Source organism: Anser brachyrhynchus (assembly GCF_964034855.1).
Source record: "Anser brachyrhynchus genome assembly, chromosome: 2".
Taxonomy (NCBI): Eukaryota; Metazoa; Chordata; class Aves; order Anseriformes; family Anatidae; genus Anser; species Anser brachyrhynchus.
The window spans coordinates 87,044,255-87,062,267 of NC_137695.1; the positions used below are offsets into that span (position 1 = coordinate 87,044,255).

Here is an 18,013-nt window from a genome sequence, read left to right on the forward strand (position 1 = left end):
TCTTTTCCTGCCCACTCCGTATGCACGAAGATGCACACAAAGATCTTGGATTATCAGAAGCTGTATACATCACTGTAGATTGGCTACTGGGTTTGTCATTAGGAAGCCAAAAGATGACGGCTTTGCTTTATTAGGTTTAGCAACAACATGCATTTGGTCATACAACTTATTACGGTTGATTAACTTCAATAGTTGTCATAAAGCTATTATGGTTGATCTGGAGGTAAATATAAAATTGTAAATAAAAGAAGAAGTGCACAGAAAGGCCAGTGTAGTGACAGATAGTGTGGAGGCAGCCTAAACTGAACAGTTGGGTTTGCGAAATTAATGTATTTTAATACAAACAAATTGTAAAGTCATCTTCCTCGGAGCAAGTCGTGCAAGTTCATTTAACTGGATCAGCCCAAACTACCAGCAGAACTTTGTGGCAAAGGGGAGTTTTGCAGTCCTGCAGTGTATTAACAAGAAAGGAGTGAGCAGCACGAGGGATGGGGGGACACAGGGACCCACAGCTCTGCAAAGACCAATATCAGATTTCAATGTGCAGGTCATCTTTCTTTTTCTGACAATATTGAAAAATTGGAAATACTGCAGAAAAAGCTGAAAGTGATTCAAGAAAATGGTGTAAAGAGTTTGGTTTGTTTAATTTATCATATAGAGGACTGAGAGATGATTCAATTATTTGATTAAAGTGCAGAATAGATATCTCAGAACAAAACTAACAGGATAATAAAGCATTTCTTCATCAGGTAGGCAGAGATGTGGAGAGAATAGAAACCTATAAATTAGACTCTTACTCAGGCAACTTTTGTGATTAAAACCTATTTAAAGATTGGACACTGAACATGAACAGTAAAGAAAATAACTTTCCCAGAAATGCAGGCAGATTGCAAAGAGGGTGGAATATAAATGCACAAGAGTGTGAAGAATGACTTTAAAGTTGAAGAGTTACTTGAATTCCCCAAAAAAGAATAGTAGAAAGAGAGTCTTTAGTTCAATGCCTACCAGTATCACAGTGCCTTTCAGGAAGGACCTTTGTATCTGCTGCATGACCTTGCTAGTAGAATCACAGAATCATTAAGGCTGGAAAAGACCTCCAGGATCATCTGGTCCAACCACCACTCTACGACCACTGTCACCCACTAAACCATGTCCCTAAGCACCATGTCCGACCTTTCCTTGAACGCCCCCAGGGACGGTGACTCCACCACCTCCCTGGGCAACCCATTCCAATGCCTGACTGCTCTTTCTGAGAAGAAAAGGCTCCTCATTTCCAACCTGAACCTCCCCTGGCGCAACTTGAGGCCATTCCCTCTAGTCCTATCACTAGTTATCTGTGAGAAGAGGCTGACCCCCAGCTCCCCACACCTTTCTTTCAAGTAGTTGCAGAGAGCAAAACATGACAAGGTATACCAGAAAGCTGGGTGGCTATAACTGTGTCTAGAGTGTCCACACAAGGTGGGGTGAAGGAGCTACATGTACAAGCCTTTCGCCCTGTTGAATTCTGAAGTCCCCCAAAGCCTACTGCTGCCTGTCTACTCCTAACTCATATACTGTGATGGTTTTGAAGCTGAGAAGTTCAGAGACAGTCCCAGTTTGAACTGGAAGCAGTTTCTGAGCTGTTCTGGTGATCATGAGACCCTTCATTTTGATCCAGGTGAATCCTGTAGTGCTTGCTCATTCCAACCTCTTCTGCATGAAATCCATGCCAACTCCAGGCCTACTTCCAGTGTCAAGGCAATGGCGCCAGTAGTTCCATACTGGATGTAATAGTGGCTCTGTGCAATGTGGTGGATGTATGGTTTAAACGCTTTCCACCACAGGATGTAATTGTGAATACTAAGTAATTTTTCTGATTTTCTGATTTGATTCATTTTGAATCCATATGAGCATCACTTCATTTTCTCCTTTTAGTCGCACACCATGAATTATAGCTATACCTTAGAAAAACTAAAAGTACCACAGAATGGCATCCACTCTGTTTAACTCTTACAAAGGTCCCCAGTTAGCTTGTTGGCCCGCGCCAACCAGCACTCTTCCAGAAGTGCTTTCAGGCACATTTCAGAATGTAGATACTCCAGTACCAGTTGGACTCAGTGCTGGAGAGTGGTCCCAGGTCCATTTCATTTGCTAGCACACATGTGGTCTGGAATCTCGGTATATCCTACTGCCCGGGATATTCCTGTGCCTTCTTTCCTGCCTCTCTGGTAATGAAAGTGTTGGTTTTAAATACAGTGCACTAGTTAGTGAGTTGAAGAGGAAAAAAAAGAAAAAAAAAAAAAAGCAGAACCAGCTCTGCTTATTGCTATTATATAAGGAAGAGAACATTTTTTCAAGAGTACAGTGTATATATATTTCTCACATCTCTGGAAAAATATCATGTGAACATACTTGATAAATAATGAAAATGACTCTGCATTTCAGAAGAATGCATCTTAATTTTGCTTTAAATGACAACTGGTGACAATACGGATGCAATATAAGCCCACTCTAATCAGTAAGATTAATATTCCAGGGGAAAAAAATCAGATAATTGTATTGATTTTCTCAGCATATTTTTAAAAGCAAAATGAACGATTAATTCTTTATGTAATATCAAGGTTATTAGGAATTAAAGTTTTCAACATTGCAGATCATTGTCATTACCCTATGGAAATAAGGTTCTTATACTGATAAGCATATTTAAGTCCTGTGTTGTGTCTTAGAGCTGTGAGAAGAGACTCTTTCATCCAAAGTCCATTGCTGTCAACAGAGAGAGTTCCAAAGGTCTCAGTGATCTTTGGTTCACGTCCCACTAAAACATCTCCAGATCTACTGCACTAGGAAGAGCAAAATTACTGTATGAACAAAATCTTGATCTGCTGCTTCTTGAATAAAAATAAATAAATAAATAAATAAATAAAATTGGATGATTTCAGTAAGAATGAGATCCAGTCATGATACATAAATGCACCATCCCACTAGTTTGTGCTAAGTGTATTATTTCAAGTCATTAATTAGCAAGTTGCTAAATATCCCATCTGTATGGAAACTATCATTGCACCTCTTATTCAGATGAACAATATATATATATATATATATTTTCCCCTGAGAAACTTGTTTATTTTATTGTACCACCTTATTTTTATACAGTAAAATGTGAAAATACAGCATGCTTTGGAGTTACTCCAAAACTGTCCTAAACGTAAATACTATCAACCTGATACATATCAAGAACAGGTAAATGGTATTCTCTGTGCTGCTCACATCTATCTTCCCTGCTTCTCTTTTGCTTATCACTTGTTGTAATTAAAGAAGGGTAGATGGCTTATAAAAGAAGAATTCTAATGTAGGCGATGTCCCCCAGTTAATGACATCAAATTTCAGCCTACATTTCTGGGTCTGCAGACATAGCATGAGAAAGAGATCCATGGATTAGATACAATAATGCAGAAGAAAACAGGGAAAAAAAAAAAAAAAGAGAAAATGAGAAAGACCAAAGGAGAGAAAAGATACATCACTGGAACTCAATGGGTTTTATTTTCTTTATTCACTTCTATTTTATTCACCAGTGGCAGAAAACAGGAGCTGGGAGGAGAATCACAGTTTTAGACATGGAGAAGCATATGAATAAATTGTGCCTTTTTATATTTCTAAGAAGACTTGGTGATAATGCCAGCATTTTCAGTAATTAATTTTAAACACTGCATTGTGCCTTGTTACACTGGAAAGGTCATTTATCTGAAGTGTATAATCAAATATGAAAATAGGGAATTTAATTTTTTTTTTTTTTTACCTGATAAAACAGTCTCAAATCAACCTTTTTATGCTCTGCTTGGTAAGAAACCACTATGCAATCTGTCTACATCCTACACAGCACATGTCATTCTTGGACAAGTCGAACAGGTGGGACCACACAGATTCAGACAAAGTCTCCTGTGCTCAGCAATAACCAGAAACAAATACTAAAGAGTGAGGAAATGACAAACGTGTATGAGACCACTCCTGAATACTGTTCTGGGCTTCTCAAGCTGAAGTGTCCCTACCTATTCAGGTTTTCCTAGCACAGTAGCCTTTCCTTAACTGGAGTCATCTTGGCAGCCCCTCTCTGGCTCTATCCCAGGTCTACTCCAGGGAACCAGAACTGCACATAGTATTCAAGGTTGGGATGAACTGTGAATTTATGCACTGGCATAATGACATTTTCTACTTTGTCCTCAAATTCCTAATGATTCCTAACTCTCTGTATGACTTCTGATCACTGCTGAGCACCGAGGTGATATTTTCATGGGACTTTCTTCTGCCATCCCTGAGTGTTGCTCCTGTGTGGAGCAAGAGGCCATCAGCCCAGAGGTCATGGATCTTCATGTGAAATTAGTTTTGTTGTTGTTTGCTATGTACATCATTTTATGTTATTTGTCTGCATTTCTTCTGATATTTTGTTGCCCAGTCACCAAGACTTTTCAGGTCCTTCTATGGTTTCCTACAACCTGTACTCATCTTTACTCTCCCCACTAACATTCTCATAAAGCTGTTTTCTCATCACACTGATCCCTTTTTTCTGGGTCATCTGTGAACACAGAGAATGGCACAAATTTCAGCACAGACCCCTGTAGAATTCATCCAAGAACCACTCTCCCCTGCAAGAATTGAATATTTCCTCCTACTTTGTGTTTCCTATTTGGCAATCAGTTCTTCATTTACTCAAGAATTTCTGCTCTAATGTGGTTGCTGTAGCTCCTTAATTTTTTTTTTTGTTAAGGAATTTGTCAAAAGCCAATGGGAAATTCAAGTAGATTGTATCAATTAGATCACTCTTATCCACATGCTTGCTGACCCCTTGAAAAAATCATTAGAAGTTTACAAAGCAGAATTTTCTTTTACATAACCTGTGTTCTCTTCCCAAATGGGTCATGTTGATCCACAAGGCCTTTCATTAGATCCTTTATTAAAAACTCTACTTAAATGCGCAGTACAAATGTCTGGCCTACAAGCCAGTAATGTCCTGCTATCTCCGTGGAAATAAAAGTAGGTGTTCAATATGGCTACTTAAATTGTGGACCATGAAATTTTCTTTCTAAATCTTTCTGTCTATTTTGACTGATTAAGTTATCTGTCAGACTACCTGCCTACCTACCTACCTATCTATCTATCCATCCGTCTTGTACCTATCTTCCATCTATCTGTATCTTTCATTGGAACACCACTAGATTCTCTGTATTGCCTTTTTTCCCACAAATAGGAAAGCATTCTCCAATCTGGTGATAATGAGAACAACTTAATAACTAGTTGTATATTTATAGCCATTTTTAATCTTAAAAGTACTGTACACACAGTTATCTAACAAAATTCAGTAATCTAACATAACTGACTTAGTTAGTATAGACTTAATATGAACTGGATATCCCTACATTTGTTTTTTGACTTCCATTATTTTTTTCTGTCAGATACTTTACCCAAGTTATGTTGGGTAATGGATGTGCATCAGATTTCACTCATCCCAAGAAAGCAAGAAGTCATGTTTGCTCAGTTCCAACAGCCAAGGTCTTTTCCACAAAGAGGAAGGAGAGGAGGCTTTAACAGTATCTCAAAGCCCATTTTTGTTCCTGGATTTAAAGCAAGGTAGTCTGTTCCAACACTGAGTGTCTTTAACAGATCTTTTCCCATAAGCAAAGATGGATATAAAGCAATTCTTCTGTTTCAGTCCCAGGTTCTTGTGTCTGCAGAGTGACACCTGACACAACTGAATGTATTTAGATTGTTCCTTCAAAATCCTCCCTCCTTTTTCCTCACATTCAGATTTAATCTTGTAAATCCAACATATTCTTTAATCTTCCCTTCCATATATTAGAAAAAAATATTCAATTCCTAAAATGAAGATTTCTCATGTAATCAGTGAAAAGTACTCATTTTTACATGTCATAATTCTGGGACTTCTGCTCTCCAGAGAACATTCTATTAAAACAGAACGGTCAGCAATTGGTGATCAATAGGCAATGGATTTATTTTATCATTCAGTGACAATAATTGACAAGGCCTGGAACTGACTAATTACTTTTTGCAGTCTTGGTTTGTTCTTACAATTTTACATTTGCAAAGTACTATATTTTCCTTGATATTTAGTGCTGTTTACAGTCACTTATTCTTTCTAAAATTAAATATTGCTGAGTGTAATGGTTCTCACTCTTCAACAGAAAGGGTTGCAAGTTATACCTATGAATTCATAAAATACATTAAATTTGTTGATTGAACATCATATCTACATTAGTTTAGTTGTTATTTCAGATATTCATTCAAATAACTCACTATGAATCAAAGCATTAGATTCTTATCTGCTGCAAGCTGATAGCAAACTCCATTTACATCAGTGGTAGTTTGGCAGACCTGAAGGGCTGACTTTTAAATTCCAATTGACATTACTTCTCAGATTCAAGTGAAAACAGGCATACTGGAAATAAGCTATTTATAAAACATGCAGTTATTGTGGTGTGCCAGGGGAATTGAAATATGTCAGATAATCTTCCCACAAGGAAAATGTTAACTAGATTATTTAATATAGACTGAGATTTTGTCATTCTACAGTTAATCCCATTGTGGTTTTTATTATCAAGCAAAATTGTCTGGCTGTTGTTTCTTCTATTTCTTACACAGTTTAGAGAAGCACACATAATTAGGAGATCTAAGACAGATGGGGAAGACAACAAGCCCTTATCAGATAATCAGTCAGTGGTTCCTTCATTTCTTTTTGTGTCTTACGCTAAACCTTTTCTCCCTGCTGCTCAAGGAATACTTAATTTCCACGCAAAGAATAGCCACAGGACCCCAATGCCAAATGCACACTACCCTCTGAGGCCAGGGCTTTCTGTAGGCTCTGACTCTTGTGGATAAGGGAGAGATTTAAATCCAGGTATCCTGCACTCTGGGTGTGCATTTTCATTACCAGGTACACGGGATGTCTGAGGGCTCCTTTTGTGTGTGGTCGGTCACTGTCTGAGCATATCTGCTGATCAGATACCGCCAGCAAGGCTGGCAGGAAAATATCTGCATTTTAGATCTATGCAGTTACCCGTATCCCAGCTGCGGCTATGACCTTCACCTGCTAGTCAGTCCTGCTTTGTGCAAGGACTTCACAGAGGTGACCCCTGCACCAGCAGGCAGCAGCGTGCAGCGTGGGTACCAAGGCAATTTAAGGAGGAATTTGACAGGATGCAGTCAAATGCTAGGACACAGTAAAAGGCAGTATTGGACAAAGCATGAAGCTGCCTTTCTGTAGTCTTTCGAGAAAGGAGTGAACTCTGCACGGTGAGGGGTTCAGGACTAGAGTTCAGCCTCTTGTATAGGGTGGGGACAAATGGGAGCTGGGCAAAGGTTATGAAAGGCTCTGAAAAGGAGCTTCAGCTTTATGTCAAAGGCAGCACACAACAGGGAACCACTCAGAAGCAGAGAGGTTCTAGCACTAAATGTTGATCTAAAACAACTGGCCATATGCTAATATTTGCTGAGGACTGAGAAAAAGATGATCGAAAAACAATGAAGAGAGAGAATTATAACAGTATTATAAAAGTGGACAGGAAGGAAAGACTGTCTTAGAGAAGCCAGGCAGAAAGACACTTTGAGATCTAGATGCAGCAGGCCATGTCTGGAAGGCTACAGAAACTGGTGAGTTACGAGTGAGTTTAGAAATTTCGCCATTTCTAAAGGTGCTGGCAATTTTGTCACGGATGTGATTAATCACATTGCGTGCATCCCACTCCACTGGGGGCTACTGAAAAATTCCTAGAGATGCTACGTGGTATCAAAAAAAAAAAAAGGAAAGCAGTGCCGAGGGCTACTGAATGATCCACGCTGTCAAACTCCAATTATCTGACATTTATAAAAGATGCTAAATATAATTTAGTATCGATTTGCCTTCGAGGTAAAAAAATATTTCTCATTATTCGCAGTCATGTATTTGATAAATTGGGAGTGCCCAAAGCAAATACCGACTTGTGTAAATTAGGTATTATAGATCTTATTTTTGTCTAGCGCTCATTTTCCGTCAGCTGTGGAAGCGGTTAGTGGGAAGCGCAATTAAAACGCCACCGTAAATGACAAATGGCCATTGTGCTGGGGTGTTCCGCAGGAGCCAGCGCGCTGCGGACTTCCAGGACACGATGTGAAACGCCGCCCAACCGCACGGTAAAGAGAGCACCCCAAGGCCGGCACTGCGCTTAATTAGGTGTTTAATTAAACGGAGTGAGAGCCTCGCAGAGGCTGACGGGGATCCGCCATCTTGGGCGGCTGTGGCCGGAGGCGTGGCGTCGCCCTCCCCTCCTCCCCTCGGCCCCCCCCCCCACCGGCTCTGTTCCCGCGCACGCGCGGTGCGCCGGAAGCGGCGGCGGGGCGGCGGCGGCGGCGATGGCGATGTCGGAGAAGTTCGACTCGCTGGAGGAGCACCTGGAGAAGTTCGTGGAGAACATCCGGCAGCTCGGCATCATCGTCAGCGACTTCCAGCCCAGCAGCCAGGCCGGCCTCAACCAGAAGCTGTGAGGCCTCCCGCGCGGCCCCATTCCCCTGAACGGGCCCCAAAACACCCCCAAACCCGACCCAAAACAAACCAGACCAACCCGAAACACCCCCAAAACAGCCCAGACCCGTCCCAAAACAGCCCCAGAACACCCCCAACCCCCCCCAGAACAGCCCAAACCCACCCCAAAACACTCCCAAACCCACCCAAACCACCCCAAACCCATCCAAAACCCACCCCAAAACAGCCCAAACCCAGCCCGCATCCCGTCCTGGTTCCTGTTTTTCCTCACGAGCCGCCCTGTTTTCTCCTCATAGGAATTTCATGGTGACGGGCCTGCAGGATATCGACAAGTGCCGGCAGCAGCTTCACGACATCAGCGTGCCCTTGGAGGTGTTCGAGTGAGTGCCCTCCTGTCCGGGGTGGGTGCTGGGGGGCTCTGGACCCTGCCTCCTTCAGCACCTCCTTCCAAAATCACATCCCAGGGGGTACCAGGAAATGATAAACTATACACCTGATTTCACCTCTTTCATATATATTTTTTAATTTACGTTGTACGACACTGTACGTGTAGGCAGTAATATAGCTTCTGCCCCATCTAGCAATACAGTAAGTAATCCTTCATTTTGGAAATGCACTTCTGCACTAGGTTAGAATCAGGGTAGTAGAGTTGCAAACAAAAATAAATTAGGCCAGTACGTAGGTATTTGAATTTCACTAGTGGCAATCCTCCTTCTGTCGGAGATCTAACTGTTATAAGTAAAATTATGAATGTAGAGGGAGAGCTTTACAAGATAGCTTTTATGCAGAAGACTAGTAAATTGTTAGCATCTTGTAAAACCAAAAATATCATCAGTTTGCTACGCTCTGGTGCGTTGTTAGCTGTATAGGGCTTTCTCATAGGCCTTTCATTCTTTATTTATGATAGTACTCCTAAATGTTCCTTTTTCTTCATTCAGGGTTGTAATTTCCCTTTGTCTAATACTTAAGCATATTTTTATTTTGCTATATTATGTTTACTTGTTCAAGTGCTGGTACAATTTTTACTCTTTAGTATCGTACATGTAATTGTTCTTTGAGTTGCTTGGTGTCTTACGTGTTAATTGCTTACCATGTACTAACGAAACTATTTTATAGTTATTCCCCTTGCAGTTACTAAGGATGGGTTCACCTTTCTACTTTCACATGTACCTATTGTATGAGAGGAGCTGGGTATTATATTTTTGATAATTTTTTCAATGATCCAGGGTCTCTGGAAACAAAGATTTAAAATAATATATCAGGACAGCTGCTTGCTGTCTTCCTTGAGTAATATTTTGAAAGTGACTAATCTAAACTGTGTTTTTTAAAATTCACGTTTCAGACAGTAGTAATAAAAAAAGCAGAGCGAATACTTCTGTTCCTTAGAGAACTTTCTAGTACAAATGCAATCACTTAGGCAGTATCTTTTCTGTTTTCAGATATATAGATCAAGGTCGCAACCCTCAGCTTTACACCAAAGAGTGTCTGGAGCGAGCTTTGGCTAAAAATGAGCAAGTAAAAGGAAAAATCGACACAATGAAGGTAAGCCAGAAATAATGAAATTACTAATGTATTTTGTTCAGTCCTTTCCCCAAATATATATGGGGGAAAGGATTTCACTTATGCAGTTATTAAATCCTCCAGTGTGATTTGCATTAGGGATTGCTCTGCATCCGTGTGCCTTAACAGAGAAGTCAATACAGGAAGCTTGCAATTCACAGCTGGAGATGCAGATGTTGCTATGAATTCATTTTGACTAAAAGTATATAGTGTTGCAGATCTCTTTTGTTATTTGTGTTCTGAATACTAATGGGTACCTCACACTGTTATGTATCTGTAACAGTGTGACGTGTGTAAATTTAGAAATAAGCAAAACAGAAGGGGTATTTTTACAGTCTTGAATGGGTCTTAGCATGTTTGCCATTTTTAATAGTGTATATGAACACAAGTTAGTCTTTATTGAATGACTTTAAATGTATGCCAGCATTTAGGGTTTTTTGAACTTGCACTTTTATCCAGAAAGAACTTAAGCATTCTGGTATATGGTTTTAACTACTACTGAATGGCAAAATTAGAAAAGGAAGTTCAAAGAAAGGGGTGTTTGTGTTTCATAACGTTCTTAGGCTCGATTTTAAAATTATTGTGGAGGATGCTGCAGAATGCAGACATATCTGTATATTTTCAGCACTTTTTTCTTTTGATAGAATGGACCTTGCTTGTAAAAGTTGTAGGAACAGTTACGCATTTCTGAGGCAGGTGTGAGTTCCTTCGTAGAGGTGGAGGGGATTACATAGCAAATCGAGTGGGCATGTCCTTTATCAGCTTTGCACCAATAACATCATCTAAACAAGTCACCTTCACAATGAAGGGTGTATGACTGGAACAGAATGTCTTAAACTTGGAAGTGTTCATGGTTACTTTCTGGAGACTATTTAAAACAAGTTGAATGGCTTTCATTCTGATCTGACTTCCTGTTAATTTTGGGTGATCTTGAATGGGTGATGGGGGGAAAAGGACTACCTGCTTTCCTTGAATTTCAGTAATGCCACTTACTTATCATATACTTCCATCATCATCTTCTACTAGAAAGGGAAATAAAATGCATAGGACTACTCCAGTACTTTCTTTCTCATCCCAGGAGATGAGAAGGCAGTTGCAGCAGGGAGGGATTCTTGCTTCAAAATTGTCTGAAGAAATTCATGGAAAGCATCTGAAAGGAATGTGGTGGTAAAAGTAGGGAGGAAAAGAAGTATTTGAAGCTTAAGGTTCTGAGTCCAGCATATTTTTTCTGCAAATTGTTATTCCTTAAATTATAATACATGGAAGAAACTGCTTAGAGACAGGGAGACGGGACTCTAGACAGGTATCGATGCACCAGAGTATACCAGAGAGATACCACTGCTTTATGTTTCTTAAGTGAAGGTGCTAGTTTGTTTATGGCTAATTAAAAGCATTTTAGTTTGGTCCTTTTCTAGCAGATTTCATGTTAGTGTTTTCTTTGACTCTTGTAAACATTACTTTGGATGGGTGGGGTCTTTTTTGATAACTGTGTTTTAGGTCACCGAAATGTTAAAATGTTGTAAAAATATTTCTGTTAATTGGATTACACTGCTAGATGAAATCCAAATGATGCAGGTGGGAGTGTGTGTATTATCTCTGTCTCTCTCTACATAATGTTTTTTTTCTTTCCAGAAATTTAAAAGCTTGTTAATTCAAGAACTTACAAAGGTGTTCCCAGAAGACATGGCAAAGTACAAAGCTATTCGAGGAGAAGATCCTCCTCCTTAAGTTGGCCTTTAACTCTAAAAATGTCAATTCCATAAATTGACGCTTACCACTCTTTATAAAAACATGGACTGAAGAGGTGGGGTATCTGAGACTTCGTTAAAAACTAAACTACAAATGGCCTTGATAGGACGTAAAGGAGCTTGATGATCGCTCATGGTTCTGGTGGGAAGCTACTGCATCTTTATGAAGACTTTCACTCAAAGATCGCTGTTGAAACTTCTTGTGGTACTTGGTTGTTCTTTCCTGAAAGGTTTTGGAAATGCTTTGATAACCTGCAGGTGATTATATAGCATTTACTACAAAGTGCATTTCCGGAGCAGAAAACCATGTTTTTTGTCTTCTGTAAAGTGTGCTCCAGGGTTGTGGGTTCATTTGTTTTTGAGAAATATATTTATTATACTTGATTTTTTTTATTTGTAAACTGTTTTTTATCACTGTACAAACAATTGACTGTGTTCACCTTGGAAAATTCTGCTGAACAGGAGCCTGTCGGGCTGCAGTTTGCATGTGTCATAATGAATCACAGCCAAGAAAACCTTCAGATACGTGTTTTGTTCTGTAAGCTGCAGTGCAGATGACTGATGTAGAAGTGGAGCATATGCAGGGATTAGCTCCTCAACAATGTTAATATTTTGTGTAGTATTTAATGTAGGCCTTCGTTCATTTTCTTTAAGCAAGTTGTAGAATAAAAATTTGAAAAAAATTAAACTTGTGTGTTACTCTTTAGAGAATGAACCGAAAGCTGTGTAAATTAGCATATTTATCAGTGTCAGTGATAGAAATGAAACAGGTATCAGAACTTGGGTGTTACAAGTTATATTTACAGGTAAAGTAATCTTGGCATTTTGCTTTTTGTGGGGAAAGCTTTAATACCTGAAGCAGGAGATTTGGGGGATCAGTGATTATCACAAGAAGTGTTTCTGGTTAGATTCATACTCATTTGTGAAATCTCTTACTGTTTATATGCAAGACAGTCCTGAAAGAAAACAGCTTGATGGGATTGCTACCCAGGGGAATAGTGCGGAAGACTGCTTTTACAGTGAAAGAAACCAAATTTGCATATAAAAACTTGACCTTGCTGAAGGGGAAGACAGTTTCATTTTTTTCCCCTTTACTGCTGAGATGTGTTTCATGTTTCATAGATACTTAACATCCAATTTCACATAGTTTCACAGATCAAGTAATTCAAGAAACTTGTTATCACAAAAGAAGTAGCATAATGTCTATTATGATTATTAGTCACTTTGATGAAGTAAAGCCTTTGGAGCATCTGTAATGTCAAGCATACTTATTCCTGACCAGACTTTGGCATAACAAAAGGAAAAAAATTGAGAAAACTGGCTGTTCCTCTGAATTAGTTATTGAAGACTTGCCACAAAGAGATCTAATTCTTCCCTGGTCCTACTCTGCCTTGCCCTAGTCTGCAGATACCCGTTTCCTTGTACTCCCTCCAACCACTAATTGCGCTTTTCACTCCACAATGTTACTCCACGAACTTGGCAAATAACAGCAATAAAGAAAAAGCACATAAACTTTTTTTTTTCCTGCTTTGCCTGGAGTGCAAGGTCCTGAGGAATTCTTGAAGCGTGGCTTCAGGTTGGCACCTGCCAGCTCTAAAGAAAGTGGACAGAATACGAGGCAAGAGTGTAGAAGGCAGAGTGTTTTTAAGGTGCATGTCATGTGTTGGGCAGTAGAGCTGGAGAGCAAGAGCATTGGCAACAGGAAGGTGAAATGTTTCTAGGACAAGAAGACAGTAGGTAACTGGCTTGGTTATGGGGTATTTGCTGTTCAAAACCTTTTATTTTATATATATATATATTGTTTTAAATACCATATTTTAAAATGTAGTCCTCATTTTCAAATTAGTTTTACACACATGATTACTTTGAATTTCAGGCTTAGTGTATTGATTTGCAATAGTATCACACAACGCCTAGCCATTAATGTGAGAGCCCTATCAGAAATTTACATTGTAGATGTGTGGAGCTTGAAAAATCAGATGTCTCCATCAGTTGATATGCTGACTAGCACTGTGTTGATCATCTCAGAGCTAATGAGCTTAATATGGTGTAGGTATTTTTTGTTCTTTCCGTATCTATATTCCATGTTATTTATTCTGTAGAAACTACTAATGGGATACTGGAGTTTTATACAGTATGGATTTAAACATACTGCTGATGGGAAAAGAAGAGGTAAGGAGGAAAGGGATGCCATTATAAATTCACTGGAAACAGGATTTTTTACTTGACTATCAACACACTAAAGAGAATTCAAAAGTTAACATTCTGAATATTAAATATTTGTGTCCTGAAAATTTCCTGTTCTTAACAGAAAGAAACGAGTTGTGTGTGTTATTTCAATGTGTCACAGCTGCCTTCTCCAGCCATGCAGCTGAACCATTTCTTCACGTCTCTGCTACTTTCCACTTCTAAGAGCACCAGCAGGGCAGGGGGGAAATGAGATTTTTTTCTGGCAGAGGATGGTGAAAGAGAAATGCTGTTCATAGGATTTGTGAATTTTCTGTGCTTTGGTGGACTCAGTGTGGCAAGCTCTTGAAGTTGGGAAGCTCTTGAAATTGCTTAATTGTCCTGTAAGCATCCTTTTCTCATCCTCAACTACCGCCTGCGTGTCACTCTGCAGGAATGTCAGTGTGTTTTGGGATTTAGGCAGTCTCCTCTACCTTGTGGAAGAAGCTATTCGCTTTGCTGCCTTTACAACCTCGCTGTCCTTCTATAAAATCATAGAATCATTAAATCATAGAATCAAGAGCTGTACTGACTTGGACTAATTCTGTGCATTTGATTTGTTTGCAAACATCATTCAATTTCAGACATTTTCTCCTGATACTGGCACCAATTTACAGACCTGATTGTGCCAGCTGTGTAATACAGGAAGGCCTTGTGCATTCTCTCTTCTCACTGTTAATGCTGTTACTGCAACATTATTAAAGTAGTTGAATAAGTTGATTTTTGCAGAATGAAGAGAAATGGCACAGGCTTCTAACAAATAACAACACTTCCAAAACAAGAATTGAATCACAATATCTAGAGTCCTCAACAATTTTATATAAGCACAATAGGGTTTTTTATTTTAAAATTTATCCTATTGTTATCCCAGTTAACAAAGAATATTCTATGCTGTTAAATATTTCCAGTTTTTAACAATAATTTTATCGTGTAAAGGGTAATAATTTCCTCAGGTTGTGCATTTCCCTCTGTTTTGCTTTTATCCTCCATCCTGTAATTAATTATTACCTTATTTAGTGGACATTAATGAAGAATATTTTGCCAAAATAATCTAAAGATTACTTTCTTTCCATGTTATATCGTGAATGAGTGGACTTCGTTAAAAATTTTTGTCCCTTTTGACTGGTGCATCTTGACAGCTTTTAGCCTTAGAACTCTATCTCCTTCCTGCTTCTCCATGGCTTATGAGATTTTTCATCTCAGCTGCTTTTTAATGTAGAATCACAGAATCATAGAACATCCCGAGTTGGAAGGGACCCACAAGGATCATCAAGTCCAACTCCTGGCACCACGCAGGTCTACCCAAAAATTCAGACCATATGACTAAGAGCATAGTCCCAAATATGTTTCTTTCTCCAGCAGAGCAGAAATATTCAAGGCCAGAATTCTTAGTGGGATGATGGTGTGGCTGGGACATGGAAGTGTGAAAGCTGGAGAGTGACACCTTTGTTGGCATTCACTCTTTAAGCTGATATTCCCCATTGGCGACAGCATTGGTCAAGGTGTCCTCCTCTCATCGTGCTCGACTTGGAGACTAGAAGTGACGTTCACAGTGAAAAGGAGGAACCTCTCAGGGAAAGGAACAGCCCACAGGCTTGTTCTGAAGTCTGGCATTGAAGTGAGCCCCTAGTAATTGATGATGCTGTCTGGAAGCATTTGCAGGGCACTGGGAACTGTCTTAGGAAGAGCTGGGTGGCCTGTGGGGATGTGGGCAACCTGAGCAGGGTGAAGTGAGCCGCCTTGGTGAACAGGCCATGATTACATGGACAGATGTGTTCCCATGTGAGGGGAGCAGGTTTGCTTTGAAATCCATTTCCAGAAATTGCCAGGGCTGGTCTGGAGTGGGGTGAGTCTTTAGGAGACCCTGTGCTCCTTGCAGAGACCTTCAGTTGCCAGCGCTGGTGCTGCAGGCCTAGACACAGTCAGCTGCACCATGGGCCACCAGCAGGTCCTGGTCACCAGGTGCTGTGTCTTCTAGCAGCCCCCTCATCTGGCTGCAGGTGCATTTGGGACCCCAGCCTTCTCCCGTCTTTGAAACCCTGCTTTGTTTAGTTCTTCATGTATAGGATGCCTAACCTAAAGCTGTGAATTCTAACAGGTAATAAATAATACACCTGCTACAGGAGTTACACGATGCAACTGGTAAACGTGTCCTTCCAGCTCTGCGAAACACAGAGTCAAGGTGACGCAAGTGTCTGCCCTGCTCTGGGAACACTGTGCTTACTGCATCTACTTTGACTACTTCCTTATGCTTAAAACTTTTCATTTTCTTAATTAAAATAATTGAAGGGCATGCATTGCAAGGTACTTCTGTAACAATTCTGTTGATTCAAATCGGGAATCTTTGTTTTCTCTATTGTGACATATTTCATACTCAGAACTAGACGTATTTAGTCTCAACATGATGTAATGCAGACAGTAAAAAAGAAATACCTTTCCGCAGAGTATAAAAATTTTCAAAACAATTCCTTCTTCTCTCCTAAATGAAAAGTCCCTTTATGTGCTAAGAAAAAGCACGTTATATTCCCACTCCTATAGATATAACTTGATTCTAATTTTCTTGGTATTTGTCTTTTGGTCATTATAATCAAACTTCTCCAAATATTCCTCAAAGGAAGAAGCAGCTACCTTTATATACAATCTAAGAAAAGGCAATTTGAAATTATTGTCATACATCATTATTTAACAAGTTACTTTGTGGGAATCTGGGCCATATTTATTATCACTTCTGCTGCAAAAATAGCATTTACTCTTAATGTTAATTGTTGAGATTCATAGATGTTTACTTTGTATGATGCTAAAGATTAAAAATTCCTGTGATTGTATAGCTGTAATGACATATACCAAGCCACTTCTGTACCATCATGGGAATTTCCAGTCCTCATAAGAAAACAAAAAGAGAAGCTCATAACAGTCTGTCACTGAAATCACTGGTAGGTGATTTTTATAGGGGAACTGATGTAAATGTTTTTACCCTAGGCACCTTAGAAACACACTGCTAAAATAAGAGATTACCATTTAAATATAAAAGAATTTCCTTCTTCAGGATTATTATTACTTTCAAAGTACTATTACCTTTTAAATGTTAGACTATTCTCTATTATTTTATTACATTTGACCAATACATTCTCAAGAGTTTCTCTGATATGGTTAAAGCCTAAAAGGCAAGAAGTTTCAGCAGACATAAATGGCTTTGAATAGATCTCTTATCAAATATAAGATGTTACTTGGTCTAAGAGTATTTAATATCACTTAAGACTAAATAAGTCTTGGTTGAAAACTATTTAATATCATTTCTGGTCATCACATATGAAGTTACGATATCTAAAGGAATCATTGAATATATACCTGGTAATAAAAAAAAAAAAAAAAAAGATTCAGCGATACAACAAATCTAATTTAAGAGATGCATGTTAAAAAATCAACAAAATTTCTTCTTTCAGAGCTCTTCTCTCAAGAAATGTGAAAAAAATATCTAAAACTGTGAAATGTTTTCAGAGTACAGTAGATATCAATTATGTGGCAGCTTTTTACTCATCCTGGGAATTTCTTCTCTCACACAGCATATTGCAGAAGATGCATAACTTCATAGATGTACCTTTCCCTTGGACAGAAATTCAGCTGTTATATAAACGAACTTTCTGTGGCTGCTCAGCATATTTGTAAGCTCTGTCATATCTAGAGGTTGATAGTGATGGTTGCAGATCATTAAGATTACAAGAAAAATCTCATTTTCCACTCTTTTTTGGTCAAGTGGGGAAGAACGAAATACTATTATAACATGCTTGAACTCACTGAGATTATGGTGAAAGCAAAAGAGAGGAAGTAATTAGTAAAAGTACTTTTTTTCTCCCATATATTTGGGTTCCAAATTTTACAAACCGACGAGTTACGAAGCTAACCATATAAATATTGCTGTTACTGTTACCTTTATTATTACCTAAGGAACACAAATAGTGCTGGACCTGCCTCA

At 39.1% G+C, this 18,013-nt stretch overlaps 1 protein-coding gene across 1 annotated transcript; it reads left to right on the forward strand.

Moving 5' to 3' along the window:
- The first annotated feature begins 8,320 nt into the window (after positions 1-8,320).
- MED10 (mediator complex subunit 10) lies at positions 8,321-13,065 on the forward strand. Its single transcript, XM_080581868.1, has 4 exons — positions 8,321-8,504; positions 8,803-8,886; positions 9,946-10,048; positions 11,699-13,065. The coding sequence occupies exons 1-4, from the start codon at positions 8,377-8,379 to the stop codon at positions 11,792-11,794; spliced, it is 411 nt and encodes a 136-aa protein (XP_080437994.1). The 5' UTR covers positions 8,321-8,376; the 3' UTR covers positions 11,795-13,065.
- The last annotated feature ends 4,948 nt before the right edge of the window (positions 13,066-18,013 follow it).

What these genes read in the sequence shown, in the direction of transcription:
- MED10 (XM_080581868.1), top strand. Translation starts at nt 8,377, where the DNA reads ATGGCGATGTCGGAGAAGTTCGACTCGCTGGAGGAGCACCTGGAGAAG. An exon ending in GTGCCCTTGGAGGTGTTCGA is followed by an intron (nt 8,887 to 9,945) that starts GTGAGTGCCCTC and finishes TTCTGTTTTCAG; the next exon opens with ATATATAGATCAAGGTCGCA. An exon ending in GAAAAATCGACACAATGAAG is followed by an intron (nt 10,049 to 11,698) that starts GTAAGCCAGAAA and finishes TTTTCTTTCCAG; the next exon opens with AAATTTAAAAGCTTGTTAAT.